The 21,225-nt window shown below is 41.2% G+C and overlaps 3 protein-coding genes across 3 annotated transcripts in view; 1 reads left to right on the top strand and 2 right to left on the bottom strand.

Annotated features, from left to right (window-relative positions):
- Nucleotides 1-3,166, bottom strand: part of LOC117945321 (coiled-coil domain-containing protein 60-like) — a 32,208-nt gene extending 29,042 nt beyond the window's left edge. Inside the window, 1 exon segment of the mRNA XM_034872758.1 lies at nucleotides 2,774-3,166. Coding sequence (XP_034728649.1) covers nucleotides 2,774-3,025 — 252 coding nt within the window. The 5' untranslated portion in view covers nucleotides 3,026-3,166.
- On the bottom strand, nucleotides 1,778-18,149 carry hspb8 (heat shock protein b8). The gene is made up of 6 exons (XM_034872760.1): nucleotides 17,446-18,149; nucleotides 13,840-13,903; nucleotides 8,682-9,469; nucleotides 4,402-4,407; nucleotides 3,530-3,533; nucleotides 1,778-1,789 (listed from the first exon to the last, which is right to left on the bottom strand). The coding sequence occupies exons 1-3, from the start codon at nucleotides 17,870-17,872 to the stop codon at nucleotides 9,295-9,297; spliced, it is 666 nt and encodes a 221-aa protein (XP_034728651.1). The 5' UTR covers nucleotides 17,873-18,149; the 3' UTR covers nucleotides 1,778-1,789; nucleotides 3,530-3,533; nucleotides 4,402-4,407; nucleotides 8,682-9,294.
- On the top strand, nucleotides 4,876-7,384 carry si:dkey-1k23.3 (heat shock protein 67B1). The gene is made up of 4 exons (XM_034872287.1): nucleotides 4,876-5,293; nucleotides 5,666-5,729; nucleotides 5,961-6,081; nucleotides 6,863-7,384. Exons 1-4 carry the CDS (start codon nucleotides 4,927-4,929, stop codon nucleotides 7,382-7,384), a joined length of 1,074 nt encoding a protein of 357 aa, XP_034728178.1. The 5' UTR covers nucleotides 4,876-4,926.
- Nucleotides 18,150-21,225: the final 3,076 nt, after the last annotated feature.

The raw sequence follows: 21,225 nt of genomic DNA, 5'->3' as shown, positions 1-21,225 counted from the left end.
GCTCATAAAAACATAGATCCCAAAGTTTACAAAGATACCACATATATCAGGCTCTGTTTGGGGAGAAATGTGTCTAAAATAATACTCAAGCAATTTAGACTATTTCCATATAATGATGGTCAGGCCAAAAAAACAGTCTAACATTAAAATATTTTATTAACTGTAAATATGACACGTCTTCCTTTAAGAGTTAAAACAAGTGGTGGTTAATACACTTAAAAATGCTACCCTTGTAAATGTCATGATATTTTTTTAGATTCATGGAAAAGCTACCAATGAATTGGACACGACCAAGCTGAGGTCAGGTCTTCAAGCTGCAACATCCAAAAGGACAAAATAAGGTGCTGGAGACCAGGGAAATGCCACAGCCATCATATTTTTATGTGAGGCTTCTTTCTGAGCGGTCCTGCCTCTGCTGGGGCCCTGCTCCGCCCCACCGTCTCTCTTCATCTTCCTCCTCACCCTCCTCCTCCTCATCATCCCCCTGTCCCCACACACTTCTCCTGATGGATGAGCTCATTTGCTGCAAATGTCTTTTGAGTCAAACCAGGACACCGCTGCTGCCTCTCTGCTACTTCAGTGGACACAAAGAATAGAGACCTCAGCATATGAATACTGTACGTGAGCACATGAACTCACACAGGAAATGTATGTTCTAATACTATGCATGTAACAGAAAAAGATACTTCTTTTAGAGGTGGTCTGTAAAGTGGCCTTGTCCTGTGTATTTCAATCTCCACCCACACATAGACCGAACAATTTTGTTAGTATTGCATTTGTCTTAACAGCACCACAGAGAGCTAAATCAAAAGCATTGTAAATGCAATAACAGAGCAGGAAACTGCAGAAGATGAGATTGCCTTGTTTACCCTCCTTGGGGATTTAAAGTGTATACGGGGCGATTCCGGTTCACTGTAGTCATAAAGAGAATGGATTGGCAACAGGCATGGCTAACCCAATTCTGCGAAAACATTTCTTCGAACAATACCATCGTTTAATGTTAGATCGAGGTTTAAGCATCACTCTGAATTATTTCTGACTCAATGCTGGCTGCAATAACTTGTAAAACGGCTTTTGCAAAAAATACATTTCCATATATAAGCCACTCCATTTGCATGTGTCAGTTTTGATATGGACCACGTCTCTCTATTTTCCAGCCAGCCTCAGTGACTGAGCCAGCCCCACAATAACTATGATGAATCCAGTGTCCACAGGAACAAACCAGCCATTTGACACTTAATCACCCATGATGCATTAGCTGCTAATACCCCCTGGTTTTGTGGCGGGCTGTTTGAAGCCTCATGATTCGCTGTGACTGGCCTCTGCTGAGCCCTCCCCAGAGCATAGGTGACTGTTATCATCGCACACTTGGCAATGTCTTACTTCAAATGCATTTGTTAGTGGTAACAGGCTTTGGGGGATCAGCCACAACATCTGTGCTACTGATTATGAAAGCTGACTCTGCAGGGCCCACCGGGCCTTCAAAACTACCTCTGAGATCCTCTTCACATCAAATCGCACAGTGAGGATGATTCAAGTAAACTGGGCTATGGGTGTGTTTCCTGTTGTGGTTTGGGGTTTTTGTTGGGTTTGTTTTCCCGTTTCTGCCCCCTTGTGTATGTCTCAGTGTTTTCCCAGGTCCTGTGTGCTGTGTCCTGTTCCGTCCCCCGGTAAGCGTCTGTGTGTTTCACTTCCTGTTTTATTGTGAAGTCGGCTTCCTGTCTTGTCTTGTCTTGTCTAGCTTTACTTTGTTTGTCTGATTGCCCTGCCCCGCCCTAATGTGATTCACCTGATGTCTCACCTGTTTCCCATTACCCCGTTACCTTGTGTATTTAACCTCTGTGTTCCCTTTGTCCAGTGCTTGATCATTGTTTGCTGTTGCTGTCCACGTCGAGTCCTCTTGCCTGTGAGTTTCCCCAGTCTACGTTTTGTTGCCTGCGCTACTGCCTTCCCTGTGAGTAGGTCCTGTCATCCCCCGTGCCGGTTTTTGGTTTTTTGGAACTCTTGTTTTGCCTTTTTCTCCTTTTGTTGCATTTTCAATAAACGCTTTAGTGAAGCTCCCTCCGGCCTGCTGCCTGTTGCTTTTGGGTCCTCACCTCACCCCCCACCGTAACAGTTTCCCATACTTTGACTGCATATTCGAAAATTGTTTTGATCTGGGCTAGAACATTCGATTTGCGACACACTGGATGTGCTTGAGGGCCGTATGTGTCTATTAAAGAGCAAATGGTCTTGGATGGGTCTGCTCTGTGTAGCTCGGGGAGGGGGGCCGCTTAGGTCACTGATGAATGAGAGGTATAAGCACTGCCATTAAATCAAAGGGATCCCAAACATATACAGAATGAAATGGAAATATAACTTGAGAGGGGCATTAGCAGTTAAAGGTAGTATAAGCAGAACAGATCATGTGAAGACCCTCTGCTATTAAGCTGCCAGAAAGGATGGGATCAATCAGAAATTTTAAAAAAGATAGCGAAGAGAGTGTGCGAGAGAGTGTTAGTGTATGTGTGTGTGTGAGAGAGAGAGAAAACTGGGTTCCTTCAGTTTTTTGGGGGGTGAAATGAATAAGCTGCAAGCCATCTTTGAAGTTCATCCTGATTCAAGGCATCAAAATGATTTGGTAATGATGTGTTTACAGGCAATGGGGATTTAAAGTCCTCTGAGAGAACGTTTTTATAAAGCCTCGTTCCATTACACACAAAGAAGACAAACTAAACAATCTGTATTGAATTTGAGTGAAATTGTGCCGTTTTTAGGATAATAACTGAAATACCGTTTCCACATGTTGTCCCACATTGCCCAGGATCACTGGTTTAGTATCCAGATGTGAAGGTACCTCACTCGACCTCCAGGGCGCATGCCACCGGCTCAGCTGCAGCTTTCGGCGGTCCTGATTCTCCCGGGAGTCCGACTCCTTCCGAACCGGCCCGGTGTTAGCCCGCGCACGACGTTTCTGGTCACATACCAGGTCAGGCTTTACTGTACCCAAACGTAACGGATCCAGCGTGGAATTTCGATTAATCATGGTAAGTCTGTAACTGAAGAAGTAAATTCAAACTGTAAAGAAACAGTGATATATCACTGGACTATATAAACAGAGTGAGGCTAAAGTGTACAAACAATTCTACAAACTTTGACTCCACGCGTTTTTGCCCTGCGACCTCTGTTTCCCATGGTAACGGCAAATGACGCTCAGCCCACAAGGAAGTAAGAGTCATGTGGCTCCTATTACCACAGTAAAATGCCCTATAAATTAGCCTGGATTTTGCAGCCCCATGAATGTATTAACACTTGAGGCCTTCGTTTGGCTGGTTTATAATAATGGAGTTCGTGGTTGGCAGTTAATTATATGCAGAATGTGATTTTAACCACTTTATTATGAAGGACTAACAGGTGGATGAAAGTCTGACTAGTTGGTGTGATACAGAGGCATAGTGGAATCACGACCTAGTAGTATAAAAAAATTGCCGTTCCCTACTTCCTACCCATCTAGCCTTTTGATACTCGGCCCTTATTTGATCTTAACTACATACCTGTAAAGTTTTGTGACTGCCTCTTGCACGGTTGCAACACTATTGTAATTTCGCCATGACAGACACACACACACACACACACTCACACACGCATAGCCTACTATGTGTTATAATACTATACCAGCCTCGCTGTTGCGACTGGTAAAAATACAATATGGTAGTTTAATGTTATCGTATCCACTTTAAGGCATAATCAGCAGCTCAACCGCCTTTAATTACTTTAGTTTACATTAAATGGAAACATTTAGTGCTTTTCTTTAGACAGAAGATGCTCCACCATTCTTTATCATTAAAACATTAATATATAAAGAAACAATGGTGTGATTTTGTTTGATTGATGGGAATCTACACTGCAACAGCCTATCACGGCATTACTAAAAAGAACGTTAGGTTCCGTACGTGACGTTCTGTCTGTGGGAATGTGTCCCTTTAATACGAACAGGATGGAAGTTGCTATTGATGGTTGAAACAGAGGAACCGACTCCAGCAGCAGCAGCAGCAGCAGCAGAGAAACCCACTTCAACATCTCACAGCATATCCTACAGACAGAATCTGTGGGTGAGGCATCACACAAAGTGTCAGAAACATCTGTTCAGTCTGTTTCGTGCTCCAGTGGACAGAATGCCAAGATATCAGGGCACACAGCTCTTAAAATGAAACACTGACAAGTCTGTCACACTTGATAAAGGAGGGAACAATAATAATCCTGTTGAAACTGCAGAGCGAAAGAAAAATGGACTGGAAGGGAGCTTTGTACAGAACACACACATGCCTCAGAAACATTTCAGATAACACAAAAAACAGATAATTTTGTGTCCTTCTCAGCCTCTAGCAGAGGTATTTCATGCTCCAGACAAACCACTACCACTGTGTCCTTTGAGGGGTGAAACACAAGTGGAAGAGACACTTTCACTGGCTCATGACAACACTGAGCAGCCCAGTCACCACTGACAGAATAGAGTTCACTGGGATGTGAGAAGTACTGTCTTCAGGCCACAGATGCAACAGTTCAAACATAAATTAGCCTCAGCCAACTGCTAGCTATTTGCCATTGCACCCTTAAAAGTTAAAAATACAACTAATTAGTCTGCTGCCTTCTTCAGGCCAGCAAGAGGTAACAGCCTCCACACCCATCACCCCATGCCCACTCAGTTTTCTCATGGGATCGGCATGAGTGCTTAATAAGTGCTAAAGTAGACAAGAGCCGTATATAAGGCCCAGGGTTTTCTCCGTCTCACCACCCTTAACTTTCCTTTATCACTCCCTTACTCAATAAGGAGATTTTAATTGCTGAAATTTCAGTGAGCCAACCCCGAGCATCGAAAAGTTACTTGCTGACTATCATCAAAAAAGGGTTGCCAGTTTTTCTGTGTGTAATTTTAGTTCTTGAATTATGAGCGAACAGGCCAAAACAGAGCTGTCATGCGGGGAGTACGGCGGGGCAGTCTCCTGGTACCCCCTGAGAAAATGGTGGCAGTCCAGCAGGCTTTTCACTCAAGATGTTGGCCTGCCGCCTTTCCTGGAGTCAGGAGACCCTCGGTGGATGGATGTGGACCGGCTCCAGAGGAGTCTGGCAGCCTGCTCCTGGCCAGGGTACATACCCGCTCCACTGTTTGTGCCCTACATCTCTGGGTCGATGCATCATCCCAGCCAGACGAATTGCAAGGAGCTGTACAAGTGGAGGGTCAGCCTGGAAGTGGCTCACTTCTTTCCCTCAGAAATTTCTCTCAGCGTCAGAGACGGATTCCTGGAGGTTGGAGGTACAGTGTTGGCTTACACTTCTCCTAATTAAATAGCTGTAAAATATCACTTTATTAGCCTTGTTAATTACTTTTACACGCAGGATAGTTGCTACTCTTAATAGAGTATTGATAACCTTTTCCTTATCTAGTATAATCTCATAGAGTCACAGTGAAAAGACTGCTTTTACAGTTCACAGAAAAAACCATGCAGAGCCAAACACTGAAAAAAGGAAACTATACATAACAAAATTAGAAAGCTGGTTAAATAATGTGCTCAGGGAAATCACAGCTTTGTGGCAGAAATTAATTTCTGCGTTGAGCGGTTTCTCTGTGTTGCTTTAGTCCTCGGTGTCCTTACATTCTTCTCCATAAATGGTAATCCATTCACAGGGAAACATGAGGAGAGGCCAGATGAGCATGGGTTTATTGCCAGATGTTTTTCAAGAAAATACAGGTACGTACTATGTACAGGTAAGTTAACACTGATATTAACGGGAGATGATGACACACCCAAAGTTTAAGCCACTCTAAACAAAGTCAGTAGCCAAGAATGTAGCATTGAGGGTCTTTATTTTTTTTTTTTTACAGTGTCCAATCTCTAAAATTCTCACATATCGGAAAAATTCAAAAATAATTAGGCACTTTGTATGCTGATACATTGTTAACAGGATCCTGTTGTTTTCAGGCTCCCAGCTGAGATTGATGCTACCAAAATCGTAGCCACACTTTCCGTTGATGGTATCCTGTCTGTGGAGGCTCCAATTTCCGAAACTGCCATTCCTAATGCCATTATCATTCCCATAAAGGTGATCACAACTGGGAAGCTTATTTACATTTAAAGTAACAGTTTGATATTTTAGTTGATATGCTTATTTGCTTTCTTGGCAAGAGCAAGACGAGAAGATCACCACCACTTGTAGCACAATATAAGCTGCTACAGGCAGCAGCCAGTTAGCAAAGCATAAAGACTGGAACAGGGGGAAACAGCTGGTCTGGCTCTGTCTGAAGGCCTCCCAGTACCTGTAAATCTCACAAATGAAAATGTTATACCATTTGTTTAATCCACACAAAAACAAGTTGGAGGGGTTACGTGCTAGACTATTTCTTGATCGAGAGCAACTTTCACAATTATAGCTGCAACTATAGGTTTTACTTACTTACTTTTGTATTTGTTTTGATAACAATACAAGTTATAACTTTACAGATGTTGGTAGGTGAATTAAGGACACAGCCAGGCGAGCTCTTTCCACGTTTCCAGTCGTTATGTTAGCTAAGCTAAGCTAACCATCTGCTGGCAATTTACGAGACAGACATGACAGTGGTTTGGATCATTTTATCCAACTCTCAGCGAAAAACAAATTTGCCAAAATGTCTAGCCATTTCTTTATACTGGAGATTTTCGAAACAGGTTCTGAACAATATCTGCTGATTGCATCCACTTAAATATCCCTCTTGAGTTTCAAGTTATGAAAGGAAAGGCATGCAAGCTCAGCGTTCAAGTCTTCAAGGCATTAAAGCTGAGCTAGTTAACCTTTAATCATTTCATTTGACAAATGACATTTTCTACATATTTATGCACAAACCCAGGTGGAGCTGGATGTGACTGGAGAAAAAATGGAGAAAGAAGCCCCTAATACAGAGCCAGGTAGCTGCAGAGAACCAGAGACCCCATGTTTTCCATCTCCAGAGGATGATGGGGAAGAGTGTGCACTAAAGGTCCTTGGTGATCAGGCCCATCCTTGCAGCGCCACAGCTGGACTGCAGCAGAATGAAGAGAGGAGGGACCAGGAGGAAGAGACCCATGAAAAGCCAGCTGGAGATTACCACCCTTCAACACCTGGAGACGGAGAAGGCACCGAGAATCTTCAAGATTCTTCTAAGCACAATGAAGCCCAGGAAATCCAAGAAGACCCAGGCACAGATCCGTCCAAACAGCCAGAGCAAAAAGATCCAGTGGTGGGCGGCGAGATCCAGGTAATGGCAGGCTCAGGGGGGGCTGCTGAGGAGATTGCCCGTGCCGAGGAGATGGCGCTGGGAAAGAATGGACCAAGCAAGGTCCCAAGCCAGGATCTGGAGGCCCCCGACATAAAACAAGAACACACAGAGTAGAAACACAAATATTGTTGCACACACCGCATTTTGACAAAATGCTGAAACAGCCTGCACAGCTCACCTTGCACCAGTTCTGCATATGCATTTTAGTCAATAAATATAATAGCTATATAATCTTGCTGTCCTTGGAGCTCCAATAAAGCAATGGCATGTGAAAATGTTAAATACTGTGTTGATGTTACTCATACGTCATAAAATGAATGTGGGAATTTGCGCCTATTCATGAAAAAGTGATCACATGTAGCTACCTCTGAAAATATAAGTGTGACATTTAAAAAGTAACAGGTTTTGACATTAGTCAGATACTATACATTTGCACAGCTGTGCATGAGTCACTTCTACATGAGTAATTTGCCCAATTATGCGCTTTCTAGTGCAGCACAAGTCCACACATTATCAAAACCATTAAATACAGTTCTTGTAAGCTGGCACATTACACAAAGCAACACATTTGAACATCCAAAACTGTGAAGGCCTTGTTGTTTCGTGTGACTCCAGTTTGGAAACTTTTTCAAACGGATCATCCATTTTGATTGATTCCAGTACACATAAAAGATTACATTATTTTGCATCACACAACATGCAAAGGAACTGCCCCAATTTGTGTATTTGCATTCAAAAGCTCTGGCTGTGCTGCCTCCACGTGTTCAGTCCATTCTGCAGCACACAGTATTGCCAATCTAAGCCAGCACTAAACCCTCCGCTAATCTGTTGGCCAATTCCTTCTGTTATCCAACAATAACACCACAGACTCCCTGGATCCCTGGTATCAGGCCAGTGAGTGGTACTGTTCTCAATAAAAGACACAGATGTTAAAACACACTGGGAGATTGGCTGGACATTTTTATTGCATCAGCCAATACAAAGACATAGACAGAAAAAGGCAGGAAACAAACGTCTTTGGCAAACAAGTCAGTCTGTCCGCTCCAAATAGCATGCAGCCATCTTCCTGAATGCTCAGATAGAAAAGAAACAAATGAAAACCATATTGCAAAACCTGGAACACTTCAGATTCATATTTATAATGAATTGGCACGTATTGAAGTATATTTACAATACACTTTAGTAGAATACAGTATTAATGCACACAATTCAATCTAATGAAATCACAAAAGGTAACTCACTTTCGTTTCTTGTCAGTTTATGTGACATTCATTAACTCAAAAGATAAACAACTGTTGCACTGAAAAAAGTCAAGGCACTCATGTAAATAAAGGCACAGTTGTCTTTTTTTTAACCAAGGAAATCACATACAATACAATGGATGCAATGTTCAGCAAAATGAATTACAAACATATTAACTTCCTGATTATTGAAAATGCTATGTCATATAATGTATCAGTGGCCCAACAACTGTTGCATAACCTCAATATTTACCCATATATAATATTAAAGCTGCACAAACAAACACACCGAGGGCTCCCCCAGCTGTAGCTGTTTGAACATTTGTAATCTTTAAAAAAGAAATCCAGTTGGTCATTTAAAAACACTAACCGCAGTTCTGAAGATATATATATGAAATTGTATGTTTTTCAAACCTGCTGGTCTGTAATCATTTGTGAACAAAAGACACAATGGAGTTAAAAATAGACTTTCTTCTGGACATTTAGATTTTGGGTTTACGTCTAACATGAAAGAGAAATGGTACCCAAATTTTATTTGGACAATGGGGCAAATCTATAGCATCTGTGTCAGTAGGGAGAGTTTGCTTTTCCCCATTCTGCTTGTTATACACAACCTTTCTTTCCGCAGCTTTAATAAGGACATTAAACAGGACTTACCTATTTGCCTTTTAGACATTTGTATGCCAGGTGTCTAACAACATGAAGCTGAAGGCCACACATTTTGTATCAAACTTGTAATTAATTGTGCAGGATGATTTGTTATGTTTTTGAGGAGGTGGAGGTTTAGACCAAAGGGGCGTCTTCGAGGTTAAGGGCCTCGACCTCCTGTGTGTCTCCACCCTGGGAGCCCTCGTTGCTGAAGAGGTAATACGGAGGCGTCTGCCGGGCTTCGATGATGAGGACGCCCTCGGGGGACAAGGAAGCGAAAACGGTCTGAGCGTCCACATCTATCGGGATCCTGATGAAACAGAGGCGAAGAGGGGTGAGAAAGGTAGAGGGGTTTATTCAAGCAGAGACGTTTAGGTGTTTAGAGTAGTATAAGTTTACTTGGTAGAAAGTGGGAGAGACTGGGGGAGAATAAGGAGAGCAGCGAGGAGAAACAGTTCACTTCCTGCTTGGGGGGCATTCAAAACTGTGACATTTTCCTCCGTAAGAGCCGCCATGCAAACATTGTTAAATGCTTGGATTTTTTATTGACACTTTCTCACTACCAATAAACAGCCTTCAGTCGAGTGGTCATAGCATTGAAAAAAATATTTTTGATTTTGACTTTTATTAAAAAACGTTCCCCCCCCCTCGGCCAGCACTCATTCTAGACTCTATCGCACACCCAGGAGCTGAAAACTGAAAGCTATTAGGAGTTTCCAGCTCTGCAACAAAGACGTGAGAGGGAAAACACAGTGGAGCAGGGTGTGAGGTGAAAATGAAACCTTATTTCAATTAAGGAGAGTGCCTGTCTGGAGAAGTTGAACACCTGTGATTTTCCATCGATGTAGACCCTACTTATCTGCTGCTCACATCTGTCATGTAGACAACAGATCATTTTGTGTCTGACATTTGTTTTTGAATCTTCACTGAAATTCTTGACACTTCTTATGCTGAAAGTGTCATATTGACAGAGAAGGAAGGGGGGGGGGGGGTGTAATTGGCTTCCAAAACTTGCAGGTAGATTAAAGCTGAGGTTTTACTTCCATAAAACTGTACATTTGCTTTAGGTACAATGAGATTTAATGAAGTTACATTAGCAAACTAATTGGTATTTAATAGTCAAGTTAATTTCACGTTTAGAAATAAATAAATCATACACAACACTTTGGAATAAAAGTCCTCCGAAACATGCTGTAAAGGCAAACGCAGAGATCCAGGCAAACTCGGTTCTTTGTCCAGACAGTGTGGCCAAATATGGGTATTGTAGGTTTTCTGTGTGAGCAGCCAAGTGTGTCTGGGAGATAATATAAACACCAGGCTGCCCTGTTCAGACGACGAGACAGTGGGTTTCCCCTCCATTTGACTAGACAGGACCTTCCACTGGCTTCCCACTCCACCGAGAAATACAAGCCAGAAGGGAATGAAAACCTTAACCACACTGAAGCAGACAGTCACAGAGCTCAGGCCAGGTCTATTTGTGTTGCTAAATATCACATACAGCGTCTCATTGACCTCTACAGATCCACTGCAACAACAACCTCCAAACCACCCCCCTCAAAAGAAAAAGGAAAAAACTGGATTAAACTTGGGATGGGAAACATAAAATAGACAGTACATACAGTTTGATTATAGCAAGTCCAATTTAGATAGTAAGATAATAAGAACACAAATCCTAAGGGATAAGTAGCAGGTATATGAAAATGTCTTAAAATCGTTCCGAGGGGGGTCAGGTAAGTGTGGGTTTGGGTTGAGGGGAAGGGAACGGGGCCCAGAGAGTTCATGTAGATTTCAAATAGATAACTGTTTATGTTCAAGACACCAGCATCAAACTCACTACTTTTTAATGGCAGGGTTTTCTATAAGTTATTGAAGCTCCTGTGCAGTGTACAATATTTTCAATCAAAATACTGAAACAAAAGTAAGAATCTACAGCCGTGCTAGCGACTCTGTCAGGCTTTAGTTCTTCACGCTTTGAGTTAAATGCTTAACATGCATGCTAATAAGTTAATGTCCAGCAGGCGTAACCATGCTGTTGGACTCTCTCTCCTACTGTTCTAACTTTCTCTTTCCCCCTTCCCAGACTACAGCACCTATTTTATCCCACTGCAATCATGTTTACAATGTTTGCCTTCATAGCTAGGAGTGTTGCTAACACACATGCTTACATTTTTAATTTAGCACTAAATACAGAGTACAATGAGGCTGTATTGCATTGCATTTTGCAGGTATTTGGTTGTAAACAAAACTTCTCCCTTCAAGGAGCCAATCGCTGCAGAGTAAAGTTTCCCCTTCTGGCAAAGTCAAATCACTCAGCCGACTTATTGCGTTGGACTCCGGCAGAAACCTTATCTGTCCAGCTCGGGGAGTTATTTACCTCTGGCAAGCACACATTTTATACCACACATTGATTTTGTCCAGCTGCCAAACACGGTCCAATATGCTTTTCTCCTGCAGAGATGCTGAGGCAGAGAGACACAAGACAGTGAGAACGGACTGGCTGAGTGTGTGTTTATGGAGTGTGTAAAACATGTATCTCATAAGTTCCTGACCTGGCGTTTTTTAGCTACCTTTATAGACTCAGGACATTTTTGGTTATTAACTTACATGTTTTAACAGAAAAATCCACCCTTGAACCCTGTTGGACCCTGTTGTTTCCTGTATATCAGCCGTGTTGTCTATCAATAATTAATTTTAGTGTCACTTACAAATTTCCATTCCACTCCATTATAGACAGAATACCAGCTGATCCGAGTGGGTGGCTGATCTCTCTCTGTTTACTAATCTGATATCATTTTTAAGCAACTTTGAGTCTGTAAAAAAAAAAATGTTTTATGGAAATTTCTAAGTGACCATAAACTTTTGACGAGTACGGCTTAGTTGCAAAGATACTCTCGGACACAGTCTAACTTGCAAGGGTACATTTAATCAGGTCTAGTACTAAAACGTCATCTATGAAATTTACCTTGGTAAGTTAGACAGTGTGCAGAAGTTTCTTATTGCCACTTTTGACCTACTCTGACTCCTTCTGACCCCACGAACGCACCTGTCTTTTAACAGATGTGCAGATTATTTTTTTGTTCACTTGTACTTATTGTAAAATATTCTCACTTCATTCTTATGTTTACTTCAACTCTATTAAAATCAGGGGGTATATATTCAAATCTTAGTTTTTTTACCCCACTGGATTTATCTGAGAGCTTTCAGTTACTTTGCAGACGAGGACTTTCAATGTAAAACATAGGCTTAGGTCATAACATATGTTAATACTTACTGCATCTGTGATAATAATCAAATGATATAATGATATAGAACTCTGAAATGAACCATTCTGCATTACAAGGACTTTTACTCCTTAAAGTAAATTTTGCTCATAATACTTCCATCCCTATACAAGTAGTAGTACATCAATTAAAAGTACTTCAGGCTACTGTGACTTCTCTGTGCTAGCTCACTGTTTGATACAGCTAAGCAGAGGATTTGGGTATTGAGGTCAGTTATTTATATCTGACCCCCACCCCTCCCCCTCTCCCTCCGTCACCAGAAACCCCCCTCTCCATTCAGTCCGTCATTGTTTTCAAGTTTTGTTTAGCTGATGTTTAGGCTTTCCAATTAAAAGGACTGTGATTTGAACAATGCGGGGCTAGCACAACTGCTTACTAATTAGTCAACAGGAAATGAGCAGAACTGGAGCGGCGAGCCAGCAAGACGGCGATTCCCACCAGCGATCAGCACAGCGGTGTGGGGTCTTCTCGCAGCCCAATTAAAAGGCAGAGAGACGGGAAGGTTGTGCAAACGTCTGTAGCTTGTTTGGCTTGGATAAGTTACAATTGGAAAAGTTCACAATGTGTGATTTGTTTGTGCAATCCTCCTCTACACAACACAACAATACTTCTCCATGCAGTGCCTGCTTCAGTTTTCTAGTGAGTCTTTTTGTTAGGGGCTGTTGTTTAGAGTGGACAAGTTTGTATTGGATTGTTATGTGTCCACTCGAAGCTGAGACGAGAGCTGTGGATTGACTTAGACTTAGCATTGACTTTTACATTTTTAAGAGATAAATAAACAGCAATTATAGAGGCAGGATGTTGTTAGTTGAACAAAAAGGAAATTATTCTCTGTCTATCTCTGTCTATCTGTACATGTTATTCTATTTACAAGTTGGGCGTAAAAAGTCTTCCAATTAATCAGCAATTGTATCTTGGGCTTTCTGTCCATGTATTAGTATTTAGCAAGCAAGCAAAGTTAATATGTACAAAGAAAAAATGTTTCATAAATTACTTTTTAAAAAACAGCTACAATATTCCTTATAGAAGGAAGTAAAGTCAAAGAGAAAATAAGAGTGTCAGAAAAAGACAATATACTGTACGTATATACTGTACAAAATTGCACAACATACATTTTTAAAATAAAAATAAAAGATATCCGTACATTGGCTCTCTGTGTCTTTTGCTTTTGACCCCTAATACAAAGACATACAAAATCTACTTGTTACCCATATCATGACACCTTGTGGGGGTCCCTGATCCCGACATTGGAGGTACAAATACTTCAACATTCAGCATACATTACATCTTGAATATATGGTCGTTAATATGGGAATAAATTGAAGCTCTCTGTGTCCACAATGTACAGAAAGGCCGCTATCATTTATTGTCTAACAGAGTTTACTGAGGTTATACTCACTGAATCTTCTTTGTGAAATTCTTTGTCACTATGCCTCCTTCTTCCTGCTTCTCTTCATGTTTTCCTGTTTGAAAAGAAAACCAAAAAGTGGGCGTGAGGAGAGTAACCTTGCATAACCTCAGCTATGATCAAGTTCAACATTGTGCAACAGTTCAGCGATATCCTGGATCATACATAAGTGAGCCCGACCAATATATCGGCGGGCTGATATATTGGAATATCGGATTTTTAAATAACCAAATAGTTGTATTGTATCGGCCTTTAAAATCATTTATTGGTCGGGCTCTAGTCCTCATCACCAGTTCAACAGGACATTTATCATATACACCGTACATTTCATGCCTTTTTAAACTTTTACATGTATCAATGAGCTTCATAAGGGATGTTAATGAAATAACTGGTCACACTGAGATCATAACGTTTCATTTTCCATTGCTTAGCCCCAGCTGGGTTTTCCCATTTCGGCCTCTGGGTGGGTTGCAATGATCATGCTGAAATCATGAAAAACCCTTTTCAGTCTCATCTGTATCTTCCAAGAATGATTCTCCTGCAGAAAGACACTTAGAACATGTTGGCCTGAAGTTGGGGAGAAAATCTAAAGAAAATCCCCCCCCCACCTCAATCCACCTCCACCTCCTCGCTCCGTTTATGGCCGTTCTATCTCTCGGGCTTGCTAGCAGCTGCTCTGGGGCTGCTGAATATCAGTTCAGCCAGCCAGCAGTGTGGTCTGCTCCACCCCTAGACCCCCGTCTGCAATCCGGGTTAGACTATGCGTTACCCTATACCCCCACAGTGACGTGTCTGACTTCTGAAAGAGCCAGACTGCACCAGGGATCGAGAGGGTGGAATGACACTCCAGAGAGAACTGTACTAAGATCATCGGTGAAGTCATTACATTCTTGTTTAAACCTCCCCAAGACTAACTGGTCCCATGTCATGAATAATGGAGGTTTTGGTCAGAGAGTAGTCCAAGCCGCTGCCTCTCCTTGATATTAAGTCTCTTATGACAGAGATGCCAAATTCCAGATGCTCTATGCAATGCTCAGAATACTAAATGTGGCGGGAGGACAGATGGCGGATGAGATGTTATCGTCACTAAAAGGGGTTTCTGAGTAAGATGGACAGGGCTATGTTTTTTTTTTATCATAACGTTACTGTGTCATGGGGAAAGGCATATGCTGTTTTCCTTCTGTCTATGCAGCGAGCCATAGTTTGTTAGTTTCTGATAAAACTAACAAATAAAAACAAAAACTAACTAATAAATGTGTTTTACATAACAATAGATCAAATGACTATAGGTATGTGTAATGACAAACCCCCCAGAAAGTAATCACTCAGTTCAAAGGAGCATTTTAGCATTTTTTAGCTCAATGTTTAGGTTTTATGACCCACAACTTTTGTTTTGATTCACTTTCATCTACCTCATTTTCAATTGTACCTGTCAGCTGTTTTCAGTGGAAAACCTCTTAGGCGCAGTCACCCTTGTTGGAGACATGAAGGACTAGCAACTAGCTGGTGAACACACAGGAGCATTTAGCAGCTAAAGCCCAGATTAAACTATATATATGCTGTATTCTCTACATGCTACATGCTCTGTGTCTGGTACTAGATGCCTTATATTTACATTGCATATGTTGTATTACTTCTTAAAATGTAATTATTCAATGTGTAAATACAATTTACAAATATACAGTTTGTTCCATTAACCCTAAGCATCCCCAAACATGTTTTGGGGATGAAACATGAATTTAAGTGAATTTAAGTCCTAAAACATGAATTTAAGTCCTACAGTACATGTTTAGTATGTTGCTGGTTCGATTAGCTCAGTCCAGCACAGAACAGAATAGAATAAAAGCCTTTTTTATAATGTTAACTACACATTTTGATTAAGTGAATTTATGTTCTTAAAATCTAACTTTCAGGAATTCTGTTCAGAATCGTTCAGTGAGATTTTAATCAACTTGTTTTCAGTTGTTGCTGTTTCTTTAACAACTTTCAGTAAGATCCAGTAACAATGTAATCACACTTTCAATGAATGTTCCCAGGCAGAAACATGCTCATGGTGACACTCACGATAAACTCAAAGTGACTGACTTGGTCCGTGACAGCGATGATGCGTACACTCGCTTCATCTGGAGGATTCTGTGTTAAACATTTGTTTGTTGGTGTACTGAACATGTTCCTATCACACTCCCTCTCACACTTTTAGAACGGACTTGAGTCACTTGCGGCAGGCAAGCCCAACATGGCGCTGATTGAATGATCCAACTGGCATACCAACAATGTGCTTATAAAAAACTCAGAGTTAGGGGGGGCCTGCTGTCCTCTGTGCCCTCCTTGGCCCCGGATATCCCTGGAATTCATCTCTTGAAGCACGGATATGAGGCTGCAGTTTCTACAACTGACACCAATAGTCAGAGACTGAGCTTGAACGTACACCAGGAGAAGACAGGACCCGCACAAGGGCGGCTACAAATGGGATCTTATGTCCAGAACATTCTCTCCCTTGTTTAATGGGAGCAAGCGGCTTGTCTTATTGTAAATAGAGACTGTTGTCACGGGCCTTGCCTTAAATCTAAATCGAGCTCGTGGGTGACTGAGGGAGTGATTCTCCAGGAATCTGAAACAGGTGTCCAAGCTTCTGTCTGCCAGCGTGCAGGTCCCAGTCCCCAAAATCTGTTTAGCTTCCATATGAAACCTCATTAACGCTGTGACCATGTTCTACCACTGAGGCTTTTATTGTGCTGCTTCAAATCTGCTGCCAAAGTTAAAGAGTTGATATTTCTTGGCCAGGTTTGACTGAGGATCCTGAGATAATCAGTAAGGTGTTGTTTAGCTTTCTAATGTATTGGCTGTTTAAGATATATTGTCTAAATGGGACAGCCTGGTGAAAGGTTCAATAAAAACTAAAAAATATTAAGGGGATAAGCTGTGCTGAAGTGAGAGGTTTAAGAAAGATTGAGGTAAGTAGTCCAAATTCTCATCTTGCTGAGTAAAAGGTTTGACTAGACACTGAAAAAGGTTATAAAAAAGGTTTCCAAACAATTTCATTATATTGTAAAAAACAGTTCTATTGTACTTTCTTTTAACTTTTATCTTCCTAAATGTAGGTCTGAAATTCAGATTCAACAAATCTGGAGATATAAAACAATATCATTTTATATGATTTAGATTTTCCTTGGTCTAAATAGGCATATTGATAGCCTATTGAGAAAAATCGCAGAATACAGCTTTAAAAAAACATGATGTAATATTTCCCATAAGCACCTACACCCCTGTATGTTTTTCACAAGCAGTTGATACTATTTGCCCAATTTATTTTGTTAATGTTTTATGTGCAATATGCCTTTATATTATTTTCATTCTTATGTATTTGACCGGTTAAATCCCCATTTCAAAAGCCCTTTGGACAGCATTGGTTGTCTAAGGTGTTCTATAAATAAAACTGAGCTGATGGTTGGCACAGTGGGACATTAGGCCTACCAGGTGGGTTCACTTTGTCCTCAAGTCACTGATACCAAAAGTAAGTTTTCCCTTATACCCAACGAACTTATAAAGTAATGTAAAAGTGTATTCATTTAAGGCCTCAACGGCATCCCAACTCACCTGACACTTCTACAAATCCGTCTCTCGTTTTGACGTTTAATTCCTCTGGTTTGAAGCTGTGGACGTTCACGCAAACTTTCCACGGTTCCCCCCCGGTGGTGGTGGGGGAGCTCCGGGAGGAAGGCTCGCCGTACCTGCTGGTGTACAGCGTTGGGCCTCCCGTGGACTGACGCGACGGGAAACCTGTGCGTAAACTACTGCTGAAGGGCGAAGAACTGAGGCGCGAGCTTAACCGACCCGGTCGAGCCCAACCCGGCCAGTCCATAGACAAATCCTCGGGGAAAGGTGGCATTCCGAATTCATCATCCATGAACCGAGACGCGAGCTGATCCCTGAACGGAGACTGATCCCTGAACGGCGATTCTCCAAACGGATCCCTGGGAAACCTCTGCCGGTTTCCCATCGTGTAGAAGTCTCCCTCTGCCATGTCCAGCCGAGTTCTAAACCAGTTTAAGTTCTGCCGTTTGTTTCAAACAATCCCGAACAAAAACTTTCCTTTTGGAAAAAAAAACCCCAACAACCCAGAACTACTTCTATGTGTATCTATGTGTCGTAAAACTGGATCTATTCAGGATTTTGCGCATCACCGTTACGCAACCAGTCACCAGTTGATCCAACAAACTGAAAAGTGTGCAGTGCTTTTCCTGAGAAAGTGAATGCCTTCTGGCTGTGGGTTTTATACTGGACGGTGGTTTCCCAGGCGATGAGTCGGCAGAGAGCAGTGTCGAAAGTGCTGGGAGGATCTGGAGAGCAGCCGCACTGCAAGAAATATCCAACTCAGAAGTTTAACATAGTCTTCAAATCTTTAAAGTAAAGAAAACAGGGTGGAACAATGGCATGCTCTGCGGCAAATCAACTGTTCCAGCTGTTGATTAGGGTACAAAAAAACAACAGGTTATGACTTTAATTCACATTAAATAACTTGCTGATGTGGATATTTTTTGCAGTGGAGGCGCAACAGCTGACCATAGAGCCTCCCTTTTACCAAATAAAGTAACTGTCCACATGTCACTCATCCAGAGTTGGAGCTCCCTCCTCTTGGTGACTCACTGGCTCTTTAATAGAAAATAACGCAGAGCTTCAGGTCAAACACACTGATGTCACAGTACGGATACAACAAAACAGCTAAGAAGTCAACTTTGTGATGGTGGAGTATGTTTACTGTGGAAAATAGTGTGTCGTCAGGAACGTTTTTTTTTATTCATAACATGATTTTATAGAGGTTATTTTAAACACGCAGTGAAAAGGAAAGTTGATTTCCCGGGGACAATTTAATATTCAGGTGACACGTTATTACAAAGTGGAGATCCAACTGACACAAGATAAAATGGGCTTTTGCAATATGCTCCTTCATATGGAAAACAGGGGGAGTATGCATAATTAATCACTGAAAACCATCAATCACTACTGCTTTATGACTTTGTTAATGAGATTTTTTTTTAAATAAAAAAAGACATGATCAGAGGGATCTTTAGCACAAAGACATCTAGAGTCCATTTATTGATGCCTGACGGGCATGTTGTCCTCTTTTCCTTTTCCAAGGGTCAATACATCATTATTCAAACATTTTAACATCCAACAAGGCCCAAATCACATTCTGTAAATCAAATAATCACATTATGTATAATCTTCACAATGCAGATGCATATTTACACCACAGTTATTACATATTCAAAAAGGTCTGGCACAAGAACTGATGTAAACTTTACATTGGGAGATGGGGAGAGGGCCTTTGTGGCATGGGCACCCATCTAAAAAGTTTATGAACATTACTGCACACATTTTCTACTGGCACAGAGTCATCGTCACTTTATAGTTTATGGATGACTTTTGTGCCAAGTCCCTTCCTCTTCCAGCGTCATACATCCCTCATTTGTCCACTTTAGTTGACATTCAGGGAAATAAGCTGAGAGTATTGAGTGCATAGAGAGCAGTCTGTCAGGCCTGGAGCAGTTCCACAGACAGCATGATATATTTGAAATGATTGAGAAATATAAGTCCTAATTATGTGGAAATGCAGTTCCAAACTTCCTTCGCAGACTCAAACTCTTAAGTCAAAGCAGCTTTGGAAATAATTTTGAAAGGAAAAGTTTGAGATTTTGTTTCTCCGCTTTCTTGCCAAGACTTATGCAAGCAGACTGATACCACTCTTAGTCTGTACTGTAAATATGAAGTTATGATCAGCAGCCAGTTAGCTTAGCTTAGCATTAAGGCTGGAAATGAGGTGAAACGGCAAGTCTGATTCTGTCAAAGGGTTAGAAAAACATCCACCTACTGCCCCCGTAACCCGCTCCTCCAAAGCTCACTGATTAACACGTTAGAACTCGTCGATTTAATCGATAGAAAGACGAAAGTGTCAGAATAAAAAGTTATGGTTTTATGGTGAGAAATAAAATAAAATAGTCCGGCACATAACCTACCGTGTAAACAACTTCTCAGTTCTACACTCACGTTTTTGTATGGATTAAACACATGAGAAATATTTTAATTAGTGATCTGTAGAGGTGACATTAGGCAGATTTTACTAACCTTTTAACAGAGCCAAGCCAACGGCTTCTCCATTTCCCAGTCTTTATGCTAAGCTAAGTTAGCTGGTTGTAGTTTCATATTCAACAGACAGATCTAAGAGTGGTTATAATGTTCTCATCTAATTCTTAGCAAGAAAGCAAATGTTAAGCAAAAAAATAATACTTTTGATTTTTTTTCTGCCATTTCAGCATCTGCTCCTTTGTCTTTAGAACATCTGCTGCTCCGTTGAGGTTTATGTGTGAATGATGGGCCAAACACGAGAATAATTTAAAAATAAAATAAATGACAGCAGTGCCATAATAACTCTAAATTGACAGTGTTGCATAGAAAGACTGACCACTACTGAGAGGGACAACAAACCAATAAATATTAAATTAGTAATAAATATGGATGGCTCTGCACAATAAAAAAAAAAAGTCCTTTCCGATTGTGATATAGCTCAAGCACAAAAACACAGTCGATTCATGTGTTTGGTTCCAGTGTTGTAGCAAGAAAACATTATTCAAGTAAATTCAGTATCAATGCTCTTCATAAGTTCAGACTTACTGTCAATATGTTGCCACCAAATAAGTTCCAACCTGTTCTATCTGTGCCATATTTTGAAATCATAAGTATCAAATAAAACTGAGACTGATAGATATGTGTGTGTGTGTGTGTGTGTGTGTGTGTGTAGGACAGCCCAAGCTGAAAATGTAAGCATTATATTAACATTTAATGTATCCTTTCCCCGACCCCATTACAAATTGATTCTGTTTTATTTGCTGCCAACAGCATAAGCTGTCAAGGACAATACCTCTTCTGACACGTGAATGTTTTGTAAGAAGAACCCCCCCCTCCCTGTCCCAGCGCAATGTTTTGATCGCTCTCTGTTGTACTACATGCACTTGACATTTCAATTGTTTTCCACTTGACCAGAGGATGAATTAATTTGACCTTTGAGCTGACAGGCAGCTGCTCGCCGTTTACTTTATTTTTTTACTTTTTTAGAGGAAAAGCGTTTGTTCTCCACCTTGTGAAGTGCAGCGATCAGAGCAATAATCTTATTCCCTTTTTCCTCATAAAGATCCCTCTGAAGCCATTTGTTAACACTCGGATCAAACAACTCAAATGTTACTTCAATACTTAACAACTTCACAACATACAAACCTGACGATGGACAGTACATACCCGATGTCTTATGGAACTTAAAAGGGTTTAGTTGGTGCATCTGCTCTTTCATTAGCCAACACATACTGTAAATCCACCCCCCCC

This window comes from Etheostoma cragini, chromosome 5, assembly GCF_013103735.1.
Source record: "Etheostoma cragini isolate CJK2018 chromosome 5, CSU_Ecrag_1.0, whole genome shotgun sequence".
Taxonomy (NCBI): Eukaryota; Metazoa; Chordata; class Actinopteri; order Perciformes; family Percidae; genus Etheostoma; species Etheostoma cragini.
Note: the sequence above shows the minus strand (reverse complement) of the source record. Positions and strands in the feature narration are given on the sequence as shown.